Here is a 16,803-nt window from a genome sequence, read left to right on the forward strand (position 1 = left end):
TATTTTCCACCATAATTTGCAAATAAATTTCATCAAAAATCCTACAATGTGAATTCTTCTTTTCTCATTTTGTCTGTGTCATAGTTGAAGTGTACCTATGATGAAAATTACAGGCATCTCTCATCTTTTTAAGTGGGAGAACTTGCACAATTGGTGGCTGACTAAATACTTTTTTGCCCCACTGTATATACACAGACATACATATACACAGTGAGGGAGTTTGAGGGCTGTTTACCCTGTGAGGAGTTGGTGTGGTGGTAAGAGTCAGACCCAGATGTAGCATCATGCCCATGCTCAGGTCCTGTGAAGGGTATCCTGATGGTGACGGCCCCAGCCCCGGCTCCAGTGCGGCCAGTCGGGAGGTCCCAGGTGGAGGCCCGGGACTGGGAGGAGGAGTTGGAGTCCTCAGAGTACATGGAGGTGTTGTTGGAGGTCACAGACAGTAAAGTCCTCTCTCCCGCTCGACTCACAGTGGAGGAGATGTAGGTGCTGTCAGTTTGGACGGGAAGACCCACGGTGCCTCGGTCGTCAACTGGGTCCTATTCTGGGATCACGGTGCCTCGGTTCGTCAACTGGTCCTGCCTGAGACTGCTGTCAGCATCAGGGCTGTCCTGAGGCAGTCTGGCTTGTGTCACAGACACAGACCTGAGGTCCACTCGAAACGCAGGGTAGGTCTCTAGTAGGTGGTCTGGTGCTAGTCTGGTCTGGTCCTCCCAATGTGTGGTAGCCTCTGTGGACACTACAATGGTAGAGCTCATCTGCTCTTTCGACAAACTAAGGGTTCCTTCTGATGCCCCGCGGGTTGAGACCGTGGAGAGATGCYCGTTTTGTTCAGTGGCTGTGAATAATAAATAAATACAATTAAGGATGATAGGTATGAGTTTTCTGTATTCAAGAAAATCAGCGTGTCACATGGGCCTACATAATGAGTTGGGGAGAAAGACACCCAAAACCAAAATGTAAATGTCTGCAATGTGCACATCAAGCCACCAGATGGCCCCAGAGTGGTCTTGTCTGAAAGGGAAGACGTTGCCAGGAGTTGCTACCTGTGGATGTAATGATTTTGCGTGGAGAACAATTGACAGCCCAGCCTGTCTACCTTGACAAAAGCCTGGGCCCTAAGAATGGAGGTGCACTCAGGCCTTTGGGACCTTGCCATTTCCTTCCTAATCCTGATCTAGCAGAAGCCATAGARGTTAAAATACAGTCACACAGCAGATGTTGGTTGGGTCCATATTGAGGCAGAGTTGGCTCTCTGGCTCATAGTTTGTATAAGCTTTATGAAAACAGTTCATGTCTCATTAAAGTCACATTAATATGACATTTCATTGGTAAGTCCATTGCTGATTTTTTTTGTTGCCAATGATGTTTCTGTTTGTAAAGATACATATACCTACCTATGACTAGACCTCCTGCTACTAAGATATGGCAGTTCTAGGCCTACACATGCAGACACAATATGTAAGCTATTTAATGGTAACAAAACAGACACCCCGGGTGAGGAGTGTTCCTGTCCGTATCACCACTACTACTAGGGCCTACAAACTCCACCTAAGCCTAAAGCTTGGTTTATAGTTGGTCTGGGACCTGAAATCTCCGCCTATCTACTCTGCGTCAGCCTGTTGACAGCCTGCCTGTCTGTAGGGAAGGCCTGTGCCTGGCACTTCTCCACTGACTCAACACTGCTGCTGGAGGGCTTTGGAACAATAACCTACTGCCAGTGCCAAGGAAGAGCTGAGCGCTGTCGGTGCTGGATAACATCCTGAATGTAACACACAGCAATGACACACTCAGACAGTCAAACTGTCAGACAGTCAGTACGCAGATAGAGGGAAGAAGAGTTCAGCAATGGTATAGTCAGTCCACAGAGAGAGGCCTAGGATGCATCCCAAATAGCACACTATTCCCTATATAGGGCACTACTTTTGACTGGAGCCGTATGGCAGGCCCAATGAGTTAGCTTGTGTGTGTTTAGTTTTTTTCTTTCTAAATCAGCGCCATCATTTGTGTTGCGCCCAGTTCATGACGATGATGAAATGGGTTCTGTAACCAAATTACACCCTTGGCTGTTCTATAAAGGTCCAGACTCAGACCTTTTGACAGAGACTGTAGCACACTTATATAGTGGATGTGAAAGTTGCCCCAAAGCATGTTGGCTGGAGTACATCTGTAAAGAAAATCACAACTTCCCTGAGATCTGAAGCCAACCTCTGCTGGATAAGACAGTTGGCTTTGAGTTGTGTAGTGTGTGTTGTTTTGCAGAAGATCGCTGGTTCGCGCCCTGCTCGGGGCAGAACAGAAAGCACTCTGTTYCGTTTATATACAGAGACAGACTATTCACCTTCTCAAGAAGCGGACCTCGKCCCCTGTGCAGATTGAGGTACCATTCCAGTAAAGGCTTTGTGACAGCTGTTGCCACCAATCCGATGTAGTGATTGAGAAGGGAAAACGGTGCTTGAACCAGAGCACCTGCAGTTCACAGCCAAGCACACTGCCCCCTGTGCCATAAAGGTTCAGACCTCTTGGTAGTGGCCGTAGTAACCTTTCTTACAAGGAGGATATAATAGCTCTACTCTCTAAAGAAGTCTGGGCAAATAATTACCGGAAAGATTCTACACTTTCTCCACATTTACTCACTGACAATACCTCATACGAATTTATGGAGGTAAACAACACTTCCAAAACTCTGGCTGAGTGCTGAAACAAGAGTCAACAAAGACATTCATTGGTTTGAAAGGTAAACCTTAGTTGTTCAATACAGCGTGCATTTTTCTAATCTACTGTTAGGCTATTAGTTGCCAAGCACATTTTAGTATATTGTTTCAAATGATCACTATGAATTATACTAAACAAAAATATAAACACAACATGTAAAGTGTTGGCCCCATGTTTGATGAGCTGAAATAAAAAATCCCAGAAATGTTCCATACGAACAAAAAGCTTATTTCTCTCCAATTTTGTGCACAAATTTGTTTATATCCCTGTRAGTTTGCATTTCTTCTTTGCCAAGATAATCCATCCACCTGACAGGTGTGGCATATAAAGAAGCTGATTAAACAGCATAATTATTACACAGGTGCACCTTGTGCTGGGGACAATAAAAGGCCACACTAAAACGTGCAGTCACAACACAAATCCACAGATGTTTTGAAGGAGTGTGCAATTGGCAAGCTGACTGCTGGAATGTACACCAGATCTATTGCCAGAGAATTGAATGTTAATTTCTCTACCATTAGCCACCTCCAACATCGTTTTATAGAATTTGGCAGTAAGTCCAACTGGCCTCACAACCGCAGACCAAGTGTAACCATGCCAGCCCAGGACCTTGTTCTGGGTTTTTCAACCTCAATGCTGTTATTTAATTTAGTCTAAATATACCCCGGAATATTGATCAAGAAGCCTATAAACGTGCAATAAATAGTCCGTTATAGTTTACTTTTATATACAATGATTAAATCACGACTGAGATTTAAATAGCCTCTGACAACAAAAAACACCATACTTAAGATATTGTCACCGCGGGCGATCCGTGCCACATACAGGGATMGGACAGTGTGTAGAACTATTGACCCGTTTGCGAATTCCAAGGGACGTACCCTCTTCCATATGTCTGTAGGTGCCTATCTTACTACCCCTTACCTAATTTGTCTTCACTCAATGTCCGGGTCTCACTGTCATCAGAATGCCGGACTCGGTGGGATTGTTCTGTTCCAGTTGATGGTGATGATACCTCCCTAAAGTCTTTAGAAGTTCCCGAAGTAGTAAACAAGTATTTTGGTAAGGCAGTTATTTCTTCAGAGTTCGTAACGCTGGGAGAAAAGTATCCCCTCGTTACCAGTGTCCTATCCATATCGTTGCTGCTGGAGGTGTATGTCCACGCATTGATGGGCCTCAGAACGATCAAGAGGACCACAAGAGAAAGACGGGCTAGGACTACGTGACTCAAAGAACACGTTTCCATAATCAAAACGACACGAAATCGGCGGAAGGCAGGAGTATATTCCAAACAAGAAGCGGCGAGTCACCCACAGCCAACATTGGAACGTGTGTTCTTCAGTAATTTCTTATTTTAAAAAATCACATCGGAGACCCTAAACACCTATTGATCCGATGACGGGCAATAAATTCGAAAACTATAAAGTGGTGATGGAAAAAATACATGTTATCACATCCGAGGRGCCTAGCTCCTCCCACACACTTCAGCTATAGTAGTTTCCACCCAATTCCCAGTTGGCCGTCCGCGGACTAGCCTATTGTTACACTCAACTAGACTTCAGAATATCACGAATCTCTGATTCTGTTCCTTTATATTGATTTCTTCAATGTAAGATACAATAGTAAACTCGACATGCATGCCACAAGTGTGGAGTTGAGACCTCAAAGATGAAATATCGACTTGATGTTACAAAGTTGCAAGTCACAAAATTGCAAATCAGCTGAAAATGTTGCACCACCCTCATCAACATACAAGCAGATGAAGCCAGACATTTTAATCAGAGGTCAAACATAGATTGGAAGAAAATAACATGTATTGTTTATATATTCAATGATAATGGACACAATAAATAGAGAATAACCATTTGAGCACATCATTGAGAGGAATGCATTGCTCAAACATGTAATGCATTGCCACAGTCACAGAGACCTGTACAAATCCAGATGTCATAGAGTAGGACTACTGATTTCAGCTTGACTGCTTATAATCTGTCTATAAATTCTAGAATGAGACATTACTTCAGCCTGGTCCCAYATCTTTTTGTGCTGTTTTGCTAACTCCTATGGTCATTGTAACAAGTTGGCAAGACAGCCCAAACAAATATTGGACCAGGCTACTATGGTCTGTGATGGGACCAGCCATCCAGAGTTGTGGTGATTAGTTAAGTTGTAGGTGCGCCATCCTGTCTGGTTCGATAAAGGAAGACTGGTGGTAGCGGTCCCGAGAGGCAAAGTCCAGGTTTTCCTCTGTCAGCTGCCTGGTTTCCATGCCGACTCCTGACAGAGAGGGTGTCACGATAATCTGGTCCCGAGGAAGCTCACCCCTGAAGGAAAGGACATTAGAATAATTAGAATAGAATGTGCAGGCTCGATGGTCTGGGAGTCTAGGTACATGTATGCCTCCCCAGAGACCGGAGTTCAATCCCGTTCAATCAATTATCTACATATTTGGCCTTAAAGGTAGACTCATCGATATGACGTAGATACATAAAGTAAACAGCATAGTGGGTTAATTTTCAATACAACTAAGAGGGTTGAAGCGTGAGGCTCAAGTTCTTTGCTGTTTTGGTTCCGTAGCTACCATGTTGTGAAAAGCGTAACGAGAACTTGTGCATATGRTCAGACACTATTTTGTGACTGTGAGAGCGAAGTCTTGCATCTCGCTCATCTCAATATCTGCAGTGATGCTCTAGGCAACGTCATTTCGCTGCGTCTGCCTTTAAAGACATCGCCAAACATCAAACTAGAAAGCTGAATACATGATGAATGATGTTCATTTTACACAAGTTTTTGTGATGCTGTATACCTTCCTAGGTTGCTCAGGGTTGTCCTAATCCATCTGAAAAAGCTGAAACGGGCTGCCACTCCTGTAAATACACACAAAAGAAACATTGTAATAAATATGATACATCAATTACTAGCTGATATTATAAACCATATTTCAAAAACAAAACATCTAAGTTCAATGTATTCAATAAGCTAAAGCTTGCCACTCCAGAATAAAAATATATTCCTCTGATATACAATAGGAGATATTCGTATGACCTGTAAAATATGAAAACCATTTTACTAACCATGACATGTGTGGTGTGCATGTGTGATCTACATTATGCATCTGTCAAAGTCTTGAGTTAGGGGAGCAAAGCAGGGTATTGTATGGAGGGGAGATTGTATATCACAGAGTTGCAGAATCCTCTAACTAAGTTATTCTAACTATCCTGCTGAACAGCTGTGTGGCTGAGAGACTGTAACTGAAGGCTTCAGCAGTGACTGACACATACTTTCTTGTATTAGAAATGCACAGAGATGTGTGAATGTGACAGTTGTTGACATAGATGGATAGTCACCTATTGGAAGTCCAGGGCTTGCTTTTCCAATGTAGAGGAAGAGGACCAAGGCGACTATTATATTGGCCAAGGCGTAGACCCACTGAATAACAAACATGATCAGGATGGAACATAATGCCTGCACAGGGGGGAAAACATAAGTAATCAAGAAAATACATTTAGATACAATATGGCAGAAATGTTATACTGCATGTTTTACTGGCTTACTTACACCAATCAGTGCAATCCAGTGGTTGCAGAATTTGGCATAGAAGGAATCAGGCATCGGTTGGATTTCTGATCCCTGGTAGTCTGGTTTACAGTCAGAACCTGTCATCATATTTACAGAAATGAATGAAGTATAAACAGCAGGCATTATAACAGAAAGGTAGACACAATCCAGACATTCAATAACCTATTTCACTATTACATCACTATGTTAACAGTGTACTGTAGGAAGGAGGTAAATGGTTGCAAATTAGGTAAAGAATGTGTAAAATGCCCACACACACAGGGAGTGATGAAGTTGCTGAATCAGAGCTGTGCACCATGTGCCCAATGGTACCACTAACAAATGTCAAAAGTGAACAAAAATTCTAAGTCGAAGTATTCCTCACCAGTGTTTTCTCTCTGTGGCCCTGGAGGGTCAAGCTCTATGGGGTTACGACCGGGAAGGAGGGCCTTGTCCTGTATCACTTCCTCAGGGTCTGGGCAGGGCTCTCCAGGTCTTTCCTTGGGGAAGATACACTCTCCTGGACCTGGGGGAGCCGGATCAACCCCTCCCTCTCCTTCTCCATCTTCATCTCCCTCACTAGGGAAGGCATTGCTGTTAAGGTCTAGCCCAAAGCTGTCCATCAGAGTCTTCTTGGCAGGGGCTTTCACCCTCCTGATCCTGCCTCTCAGGCCTGGCATGGACACCTTCTCTGTGGCCTTGTCCTTTTCTGTCTCCTCCTGTTCACCAGCATTGGGCAGGGGAAAGATCTGGTCCATATCCCTAGTAAACTCTAACAGGGTCCCCTTCCCCGGGCTCGCAACATCCCCCTCTGTACCATAACCCTGGTGGGTTGTGGGGGAAAAAGTATTGTTTTGTGATTTATTGTACTGACCTGAATATTTGTTTTTTTGTTTTTGCATCAATTTTGATTGACACTTGATTTACTCTTGATTGAACTTAAACGACTGAACTCAACATTTAACAGAATTTKGAAAAATGTATTGACTAATGAAAAAAACCTGGTGGGTGCTGGTCATGAGGGGCTTGGACGTATGGTTTGTGAAGGATGAGGCTCCAGTCCCAGGCCTCTTGGCAGGACCAACCCTCTTCTCTCTGGGCTGGAGGTTATAGGTCATCGCCACGCTGAAGTAAGAGTAGTCAAAGTCAGCTTTGATTCAAGATGTCTAGGGTCTGGTTCCAGCACACATGCACGCCCAATGCACACACACGCACCTGAAGTAGGAGTAGTCAATGAAGCTGTAGGTGAGCATGAAGTTGATGGTGACGATGGAGGCCAGGACGTTGACCTGTCCGATGAAGATGAAAGCCATGGTCAGCAGGCTAGTCAAGACTATGGCTGCCACCGGAGTCTTATTAGGACCTTTCTGTTGGAGACAGACAGAGAGGACAACGAGAGAGATAGAGGGGGAGATAGAGCGAGATAAAAAGAGGAAGATATGCTATGCTCTGCTGAGAAGCTCTAATTTCAACAAAAGAGACAAACCGGTTGTTTAAAAAAGTTGCTGTGGTCTCAGACTCAGCCTGCTCTGACTAGAACTACAACCATGCTGCCTGAACCACCACTGGTACTCTCTCTCTCTCTCTCCCTTTCTGGCAGTGTTCCAGGCCAATCTGGGCCAGCCCCGTCCATCTCCCTTCCCTCCCTTCCTGGGTTTCTGAGGCTTTGATTCAGGGCAAGATGTCTAGGGCCTGGTTCCAGCGAACACGAACAGTACAGGCCAGGCAATACTGAGGGGCGTGGGGGCCGAGGAAAGGAAGGGGGGTASTGTGCTGTGTTTCATAAGCCACGACCAACCGTTAGGCTACACTCAGGCAGCATCTCAAATGGCACCCTATTCTCTATATAGTGCACTACATTTAACCAGAACCTATAGGGCTCTGGTCAAAAGTAGTGAACCTTATAGGAAATGGGGTGACATTTGGGATGCTCCATCTGTTCTCTTTCTCTCTGTGAGGTTAGTTTACTCAACTGACCACTCTAAAATCAGGCCCTTTTCTCACCGTTTCCCATGGAACCCACCCATKGTACCGGTATCACCCCCCCACCCACTGGAGACAGACTATATTGTGTTTGATGTTTCTGATTTAGCCAAGGGAGAAACATGTCAGTTCAAGTTATGTGATAAACTGTTTATAGCAGCACAATGTCTTTTTTGGCTTAGGTTAGTCCTGTGGCACTGTTCACCTGAGAAAGACTGTTGATACAGCTCCTGATAATCTAAGAGTAGGAGTGCTGATTTAGGATCAGGTCCACCCAATCTATGTCACCTTATTCATTGTGATCAAAAATCCGAGATCAGCACTCCTACTCTGAGATGCTTAATAKATAGAGCCCCTGATCCATTTCTCTTAATTTTGGATTCATGGATCATCCATCCATCCTGCCAGGCAAACCCACCCCTTGTCCCAGGAAGGCGAGGGCTGGGATGACCCTCTCCTGGGCGATGACCTGMAGGATCCTGGGTGCTCCGTACAGACCGCCCATGCAGGAGGCCAGCGAGGAGATGTAGAGGCCCAGGAGAAACAAGAAACCCACCAAGGAGACCTGGGAAGTTGGAACAAAACGAGGAGGGAAAGAGGCCCCATGATGAATACACCCAGTTAAGTTCTCCTCAACTTAGTCCTTGTGAAAATAGGTTTGAAGCAGGAAAAAAACAAGGACATAATGTAGGCATTTTTGCAATTAGAACAATTTCCTATACACATTTGGTAGCACTTTACTAGTTAAAAGATGGCGCTAACAGATACGGCAGCTCTGCTTCTAGCTCCTAAGCAACTTTGTACAAGCATTTCGCTACACCCGCAATAACATCTGCTAAATATGTGTGTGACCAATACAATTCGATTTACCTGCAGGCTTTAAATAAAGTGTTACCATGAGTAAACATATATTTTTTAATCACAAATAAATCTGTTTGCAAAGTACTTGGTGTACAAAATGTGTGTGCTGTATATTTTCGCTGAGCTCCATAGTATTTCTGCTGTACCATATGCTGTAGATAACGTGTACACATATGCAACAGATAGCCCATTCCTCTCAATCCCCCCTAGACCACCACCCACTAATCCAACCCCCCACCCTCACCACAGACAGCTGAGCCGCACCCCCTGTACAGTGTATCAACTCTAACCCCCAAGCGCCCACACCCTCCCAGCACCTCCCCCTGCTAGCTGGTGTAGGGACAGCTGTGACTGGGGAGAGTGTGGAGGTGGGAGGGTATTGACCTCAGCAGTACAATGTTTCTCTCATTTCTGTAATCTCTGTCATTCTGTGTGTGAGTACGTGTGTGCGCGTTGGGGGGAGGGGGGCTCAGCGGCAGAGCTTTTCTCAAATTTCTGTCATTCTCAGCTGTACAAATGGGGTTCAGAGAACATACTGTTGTCGCTCTAGAAAGGGGCCCACTGGGACCACTGAGATTAAACAATTTCACATCCTTATCATCATCATCATCATCACTAGCCTGGTCTCAGGTCTGTGTGCTATCCAATGACAATAATTAGCATAGAAGTTAGCGAGACAGCATAAACAGATATGTGATCAGGCTACTTCATTACACATATAATAACAGATTCCCACTATGCCTATCACACAGTTAGGATATACGGGAACACACAGACAATTCTTGTGTAGCCTGTCTGTGTACATGTTCAAAATGTTGAAGAATGTGTGGGAAGCATGAACTACGTTGGACATGAATACTTCTGAACTTGATCATCAATAGGAAAGAGAGTAAGCTCTTCAAAAAGGAAATAATCACTATGGTCACAATGAGGAAAGGATGGACAGAGAGTTTACCTTTTCTGCTATTAAGAAGTCGAAGTGCAGTGCCTCTCTGGTGCAGATTGCTCCCAGCAGGAACACAAAGACCAGATACAGGAACCACCTGTAGTGGCCAACAATACCACCASCAGTTTTTCATCAGTTAGATGGAAGATCACACATCGCACTATAAATAAGAAATGATGTCACAAGATCCTAAATATTTCATGGCATGTTGGGATTGGTGTGGGAATAAAGATTAAATTGTATAATGTTTATCAAATCCCCAGCAAAAAAAAAGCTGAGGAACAAGTCTGGAACACCTCAATGTAATAAGTGCTGGTAGTAACAACAGACACGTACGAGGTACAGACGGCAGCCAGTGTTCCCACAGGGATGTTGTGTTCCGGTCTCTGCAGATCTGAGCTCATGTTGAAGCCTGCCATCACACCTACGCACCAGGGACAGGACTATATAATTATAACTGTCATATTATAACTATTYTAATCACATGTATACAAATTGTCACTGTGGAAGCTCAGACCTACCATGAAGGCAATGGCTAGAAAAGGGGCATTGTTAATGARCATTGAACAGCAAGACACCTTAGAGATTGTGCATTTAAAGCATTGTTCATAGTCAGTCCTTTGAACCACTAGAATGTGAGAGTCAATCAACAGTCGTTAGACCTAGAGCAGGGACTGTGCAATGACTGTGATATGTGATTTTGTAACTTATCTTAGTTGAATGCAGACACTCTTATCTAGAGTGACTTATACTAAGTCACTCTGGATAAGAGTGTCTGCTAAATGACCAAACTGTAAACATGTAAGCAGCTGTAAACATGGTTATAGTAGTTCACCTGTAGCAGCGGGGAAGAACACTCCAAATACAGTGAAGAATCCTTCTCCTGTCGTGTAGTCTGGTAGAGTGTTCTTACGTAGCAGCTCCTCGGAGTACCCTACGAAGCCATGCTCTGAAACAACAAAACATCCACAAAGGCCAAGGTTTAACAGAGATTCAGCATAAAGTTAAGTCTCTTATTTGTGTGGACATTGTGATCTGATCTTTACATTCATTAAGTTTTCATAATGCTCTTAGGCATTTTAACTCCRGCCCAATTCCCTGATTGAGTACATAACTTCTGGTAGCATTTTACGGAAGGCCTGCTGATTATTATTAAGGCTCATACATGCTCATAACAGGTTATAAAGCATCCTTACTGCAGGCTTTAAAAGGGCAGGTTTCACAATATATTTCCACAATTCTAACAACATAGATTGATGATATTACATTTAAAATGGACCTTATACAAGTTTATTAAAAAAACTATAATTATACACTTCCATTTTCGCAATTTACCAACAATACATTTCGGCTTTGACGTCAAGAAGGGAACGGCCTGGTGGTGGGGCAGTGCACTACAACCACTGTTTATCGGCATGCATGTTTGGCCTGAAATTCGAGAAGAGGGGAAGAAAGTGGGGACGCTTAGCYAGGATGCGGTGYGCAGACTGGGTCAGGGGAACCCCTGCCTGGTTCTTAAGTCACAGGCAGGGCTCACTTTGTCAAAAAAGACTAATGACTACKAATAGTGGAAGAGTCGATTCACCATGAAGCTCAGGGAAACAAATGGTCCTGTGCCACAGTCAATGAAGTCTCCAAGTCCACTGACCTCACCGGTATTACTACAGCACGACGGCAGGTGGCTTCGGTGATGGAAGAGAATCGGGTAAGTAGGTACTAAAGTGCCCAAAGAGATTTGTCATGTCGCAAGTAGATGATTTTTAAAAAACACTAAGATAGTCATGCAAAACAAACTGGCCCACTCACACAGAACTAGCATGGTGTTTGGGGATGGAATAAGCTAAATACCAATTGGATTAAATGTAAAAAAAMATACACTGCTCAAAAAAATAAAGGGAACACTTAAACAACACAATGTAACTCCAAGTCAATCACACTTCTGTGAAATCAAACTGTCCACTTAGGAAGCAACACTGATTGACAATAAATMTCACATGCTGTTGTGCAAATGGAATAGACAAAAGGTGGAAATTATAGGCAATTAGCAAGACACCCCCAATAAAGGAGTGGTTCTGCAGGGTGGTGACCACAGACCACTTCCTCAGTTCCTATGCTTCCTGGCTGATGTTTTGTCACTTTTGAATGCTGGCAGTGCTTTTCACTTTAGTGGTAGCATGAGACGGAGTCTACAACCACACACAAGTGGCTCAGGTAGTGCAGCTCATCAAGGATGGCACATCAATGCGAGCTGTGGCAAGAAGGTTTGCTGTGTCTGTCAGCGTAGTGTCCAGAGCATGGAGGCGCTACCAGGAGAAGCCCAGTACATCAGGAGACGTGGAGGAGGCCGTAGGAGGGCAAAACAACCCAGCAGCAGGACCGCTACCTCGCGCCTTTGTGCAAGGAGGAGCACTGCCAGAGCCCTGCAAAATGACCTCCAGCAGGCCACAAATGTGCATGTGTCAGCATATGGTCTCACAAGGGGTCTGAGGATCTCATCTCGGTACCTAATGGCAGTCAGGCTACCTCTGGCGAGCACATGGAGGGCTGTGCGGCCCCACAAAGAAATGACACCTACACCATGATGACCCACCGCCAAACGGTCATGCTGGAGGATGTTGCAGGCAGCAGAACGTTCTCCACGGCGTCTCCAGACTCTGTCACGTCTGTCACATGTGCTCATGTGCTCAGTGTGAAACCTGCTTTCATCTGTGAAGAGCACAGGGCGCCAGTGGCGAATTTGCCAATCTTGTGGTTCTCTGGCAAATGCCAACGTCCTGCACGGTGTTGGGCCTGTAAGCACAACCCCCACCTGTGGACGTCGGCCTCATAACCACCCTCATGGAGTCTGTTTCTGACCGTTTTGAGCGAACAATGCACATTTGTGGCCTGCTGGAGGCATTTTGCAGGGTCTGGCAGTGCTCCTCCTAATCCTCCTTGCACAAAGGCGGAGGTAGCGGTCCTGCTGCTGGGTTGTTGCCCTCCTACGGCCTCCTCCACGTCTCCTGATGTACTGGCCTGTTCCCTGGTAGCGCCTCCATGCTCTGGACACTACGCTGACAGACACAGCAAACCTTCTTGCCACAGCTCGCATTGATGTGCCATCCTGGATGAGCTGCACTACCTGAGCCACTGTGTGGGTTGTGACTCCGTCTCATGCTACCACTAGAGTGAAAGCACCGCCAGCATTCAAAAGTGACCAAAACATCAGCCAGGAAGCATAGGAACTGAGAAGTGGTCTGTGGTCAACACCTGCAGAACCACTCCTTTTTGGGGGTGTCTTGCTAATTGCCTATAATTTCCACCTGTTGTCTATTCCATGTCACAACAGCATGTGAATTTATTGTCAATCAGTGTTGCTTCCTAAGTGGACAGTTTGATTTCACAGAAGTGTGATTGACTTGGAGTTACATTGTGTTGTTTAAGTGTTCCCTTTATTTTTTTGAGCAAGTGTATATGAAAATAAACACATGGAATCATGTAGTAAGCAAAAAAGTGTTAAACAAATGTTATATTTTTATATCTTCACAAGTAGCCACCTTTGCCCTGATGACAGCTTTGCAACCACTCTTGCCATTCTCTCAACCATCTTCACCTGGGAATGCTTTTCCCACATATCGTGAGCACTTGTGTCTGCTTTTCCTTCACTCTGCACGTCCAACTCCTCCAACCCATCTCATTTGGGTTAACTGTGGCAGGCCAAGCAATATCTGACTGCAGCAACTCCATCACTCTCCTTCTTGGTCAAATATCCCTTACACAGCCTGGAGGTGTGTTGTGTCATTGTCCTGTTGAAAAACAAATGCTAGTCCCACTAAGCGCAAACCAGATGGGATGGCGTATCGCTGCAGAATGCTGTGGTAGCCATGCTGGTTAATTGTCCCTTGAATTCTAAATACATCACTGAGTGTCACCAGCAAAGCACCCCCACACCTCCTCCTCCATGCTTCACGGTGGGAACCACACATGCAGAGATCAGCCGTTCACCTACTCTGCGTCTCACAAAGACATGGCGGTTGGAACCAAAAATCTAAAATCCACCGTTCTAATGTCCTTTGCTCAAGTTTCTTGGCCCAAGCAAGTCTCTTTTTATTATTGGTGTCCTTTAGTAGTGGTTTCTTTGCAGAAATTCGATCATGGGTTGTGCAACTGCAATTTTCCCGGAATGACTGACCTTCATGTCTTAAAGTAATGATGGACTGTCGTTTCTCTTTGCTTATTTGAGCTGTTCTTGCCGTAATATGGACTTGGTATTTTACCAAATAGGGCTATCTTCTGTATACCACCCCTACCTTGTCACAACACAACTGATTGGCTCAAACACATTAAGAAGGAAAGAAATTCCACAAATTAACTTTTAACAAGGCACACCTGCTAATTGAAATGCATTCCAGGTGGCTACCTCATGTAGCTGGTTGAGAGAATGTCAAGAGTGTTTTGCTGAACTGCCTGATCTTTATTGGCCAATATAACTTTCAGGATATCATGCTAGCCAATGTTTGTGTTAGCCATTATACTTGGATTTACCGCTGCTAGTAGTAGCACTCATGTAACATGTGGCTAGCTATAGCTGCCGGCGGTCAACAACAGCGTTCTAGCCAGTTTGGTTCATAGACGTTCAATGTCTACTATGATGGTAAAGGTTTATCTTGATTCTGTGCAACAGTACAAGAACTGCTGATGTGCTGAACTGCAAATAAGTAATGTGTTTCAAGGCTGCTAGTGGTTAGCTAGTAGTGGTAAGCCAGGAGTGTAAACAGGGCTATGCTAATAGCCTGTGAGCTGTATAAGTAAAAATATTTTCAGCTGATACAGAATAAAGAAATCACAGGATATGATCAGATGATAAGTTGGCTTTATTCAGAGTGCCGGTATGATGTGGGTCTTAACTGTCTTATGTGGACAGTGACTTCACTCCTGCTCACCTAGCGCTCCTCTTTACATCTCATTTCCCAACACTTTTCTGACATGGGATATTATATATCGGGATATTTAGTTGGAAGGATGAAAAACAAATTGACTGTTTAACAGCAACCGAATTCTGCAGTCTAAGAGAGAGTGTGAGAGAGTACGAGAGAGAGTAATAGAGAGAGAGTAATAGAGAGAGAGACCCTAGACTTTTTTCCAGTGTTAGGTAAAACCAGGGCTGGACTCGGGAACCAGACTAACCCTAACCCCCCGGATCAAGACAGAAGTGTCTGCTCTGATCCTGACAGACAACCTCAGACCATTAGAAACTTAACCATAACCCAGCCCCTTATGTAACTGTCCAGGAGAGGAACCCATATGCGCCCCGCCTAGATGCGTGCAATCAGGGGACCAGGACCTAGTTTACGGTAACACTGGCCAAGTTAAACAGAGGTAGCATGCTAGCTGTAACAGCACTGTGGTTTTGACAAAGAGAAATAGACTGGGCGTGATCACTCACAGACAACAACCCTTACGCAGGTGCCCGACAAACATTTGCACGAAAAGCACAGAGATCAAATTGTTCTGCAATACAGTCGGATGGACATGACTGATTTGTTCACACCTCGTTATGAAATTTAACATGGGGCATGTGGAGTATGGATGGTTTAGATATCAGTGCACATAGCTGGTCATGATATGCAGGGAGGACAGCAAGCAGTACAGCTATATAAGCAACTGTGGAGTAAATGGTAAGCCTACACAAACAATAGCCTACAAGCAATTAAGAAAACAGGAACATATAAAGAAATGTATTCAATGAACATGAATAAAAGCTTGTATGAATCAAGTTATTCCTCTGAAAGAAACTATTCCTGCAGTCTTTGTAATGGCTCATGTGGTTCCTCCCGAGGTTGAGGTACTGTAAGTCTCATCCCAAATAGCACCAAATTCCATATATAGTGCACTGCCTTTGAACAGGGCCCATAGGGTCAAAAGTAGTGCACTATATAGGGAATTTGGTTCCATTTGGGACAGAGCCATGTTCTGGTGGGGTTAAAAGGTTTAATCCAGATGGTCAAATCTGAAAGACCCTATGTAAGAACATCAAGCATTTCCCTCATGGTTATCTTACGATGGGAAATAATTTGTTCTCTCCGATTAATGACATGTATATCCACCCTTTTCAGAAGCCCTGTTGGTTCCGAGGAAGAGAGAGAAAGAGAGAGAGAGAAAGAGAAAGAGAAAGAGAAAGAAAGAGAGAAAGAGAGAGGGGTAGGGTTTTAAGTTTCATTTATTCGCATAAAAGAAAAACAGTGAAAGAAAAAATAGCACAGATTTTTTTTTTTAACTGGTAAAAACTGTGTGCAGATGAGGTTGGAAACCTAAAAGGGCCTATATGAAAACCACACCACAAAACCCAATATACAAATAAGTACCAAAAAAAAGTTCTCAAATCAGTTAAACAGAGCATACTAATTATAAATGTATATTATACAGTGGCTTGCGAAAGTATTCACCCCCTTGGCATTTTTTCTATTTTGTTTCCTTACAACCTGGAGTTAAAATAGATTTTGGGGGGGMTTGTATCATTTGATTTACACAACATGCCTACCACTTTGAAGATGCAAAGTATTTTTCTTGTGAAACAAACAAGAAATAAGACCAAAAAAACMGAAAACTTGAGCGTGCATAACTATTCACCCACCCAAAGTCAATACTTTGTAGAGACACCTTTTGCAGCAATTACAGCTGCAGGTCTCTTGGGGTATGTCTCTATAAGCTTGGCACATCTAGCCACTGGGATTTTTTCCCATTCTTCAAGGCAAACCACT

General features: G+C 44.2%; 2 protein-coding genes across 9 annotated transcripts in view; both read right to left on the minus strand.

Annotated features, from left to right (window-relative positions):
- heg1 (heart development protein with EGF-like domains 1) overlaps nucleotides 1-4,347 on the minus strand; it is a 28,200-nt gene extending 23,853 nt beyond the window's left edge. The window contains exons 1-2 of one of the 3 annotated variants that reach the window (XM_024138047.2): nucleotides 3,640-3,730; nucleotides 236-838 (exon numbers count right to left, since the gene is read on the minus strand). In XM_024138047.2, coding sequence (XP_023993815.1) covers nucleotides 236-416 — 181 coding nt within the window. In that variant the 5' untranslated portion in view covers nucleotides 417-838; nucleotides 3,640-3,730. Of the gene's footprint in view, nucleotides 1-235; nucleotides 839-3,639 lie in introns of all 3 variants that reach the window. The other 2 variants (XM_024138046.2, XM_070439056.1) reach the window with 2 other exon arrangements.
- A 128-nt stretch (nucleotides 4,348-4,475) lies between these two features.
- Nucleotides 4,476-16,803, minus strand: part of slc12a8 (solute carrier family 12 member 8) — a 32,784-nt gene continuing 20,456 nt past the window's right edge. For 4 of the 6 annotated variants that reach the window (XM_024138050.2, XM_024138049.2, XM_024138053.1 and 1 more), the window contains 11 exons: nucleotides 10,899-11,012; nucleotides 10,400-10,487; nucleotides 10,073-10,160; nucleotides 8,675-8,821; nucleotides 7,489-7,640; nucleotides 7,275-7,398; nucleotides 6,659-7,097; nucleotides 6,274-6,371; nucleotides 6,063-6,180; nucleotides 5,522-5,582; nucleotides 4,476-5,039 (listed from right to left, as the gene is read on the minus strand). In XM_024138050.2, the coding sequence (XP_023993818.1) occupies nucleotides 4,874-5,039; nucleotides 5,522-5,582; nucleotides 6,063-6,180; nucleotides 6,274-6,371; nucleotides 6,659-7,097; nucleotides 7,275-7,398; nucleotides 7,489-7,640; nucleotides 8,675-8,821; nucleotides 10,073-10,160; nucleotides 10,400-10,487; nucleotides 10,899-11,012 (1,595 nt within the window). In that variant the 3' untranslated portion in view covers nucleotides 4,476-4,873. The remainder of the gene's footprint in view (nucleotides 5,040-5,521; nucleotides 5,583-6,062; nucleotides 6,181-6,273; nucleotides 6,372-6,658; nucleotides 7,098-7,274; nucleotides 7,399-7,488; nucleotides 7,641-8,674; nucleotides 8,822-10,072; nucleotides 10,161-10,399; nucleotides 10,488-10,898; nucleotides 11,013-16,803) is intronic. The other 2 variants (XM_024138052.2, XM_024138051.2) reach the window with 2 other exon arrangements.

This window comes from Salvelinus sp. IW2-2015, unplaced genomic scaffold (assembly GCF_002910315.2).
Source record: "Salvelinus sp. IW2-2015 unplaced genomic scaffold, ASM291031v2 Un_scaffold1380, whole genome shotgun sequence".
Lineage (NCBI taxonomy): Eukaryota > Metazoa > Chordata > Actinopteri > Salmoniformes > Salmonidae > Salvelinus > Salvelinus sp. IW2-2015.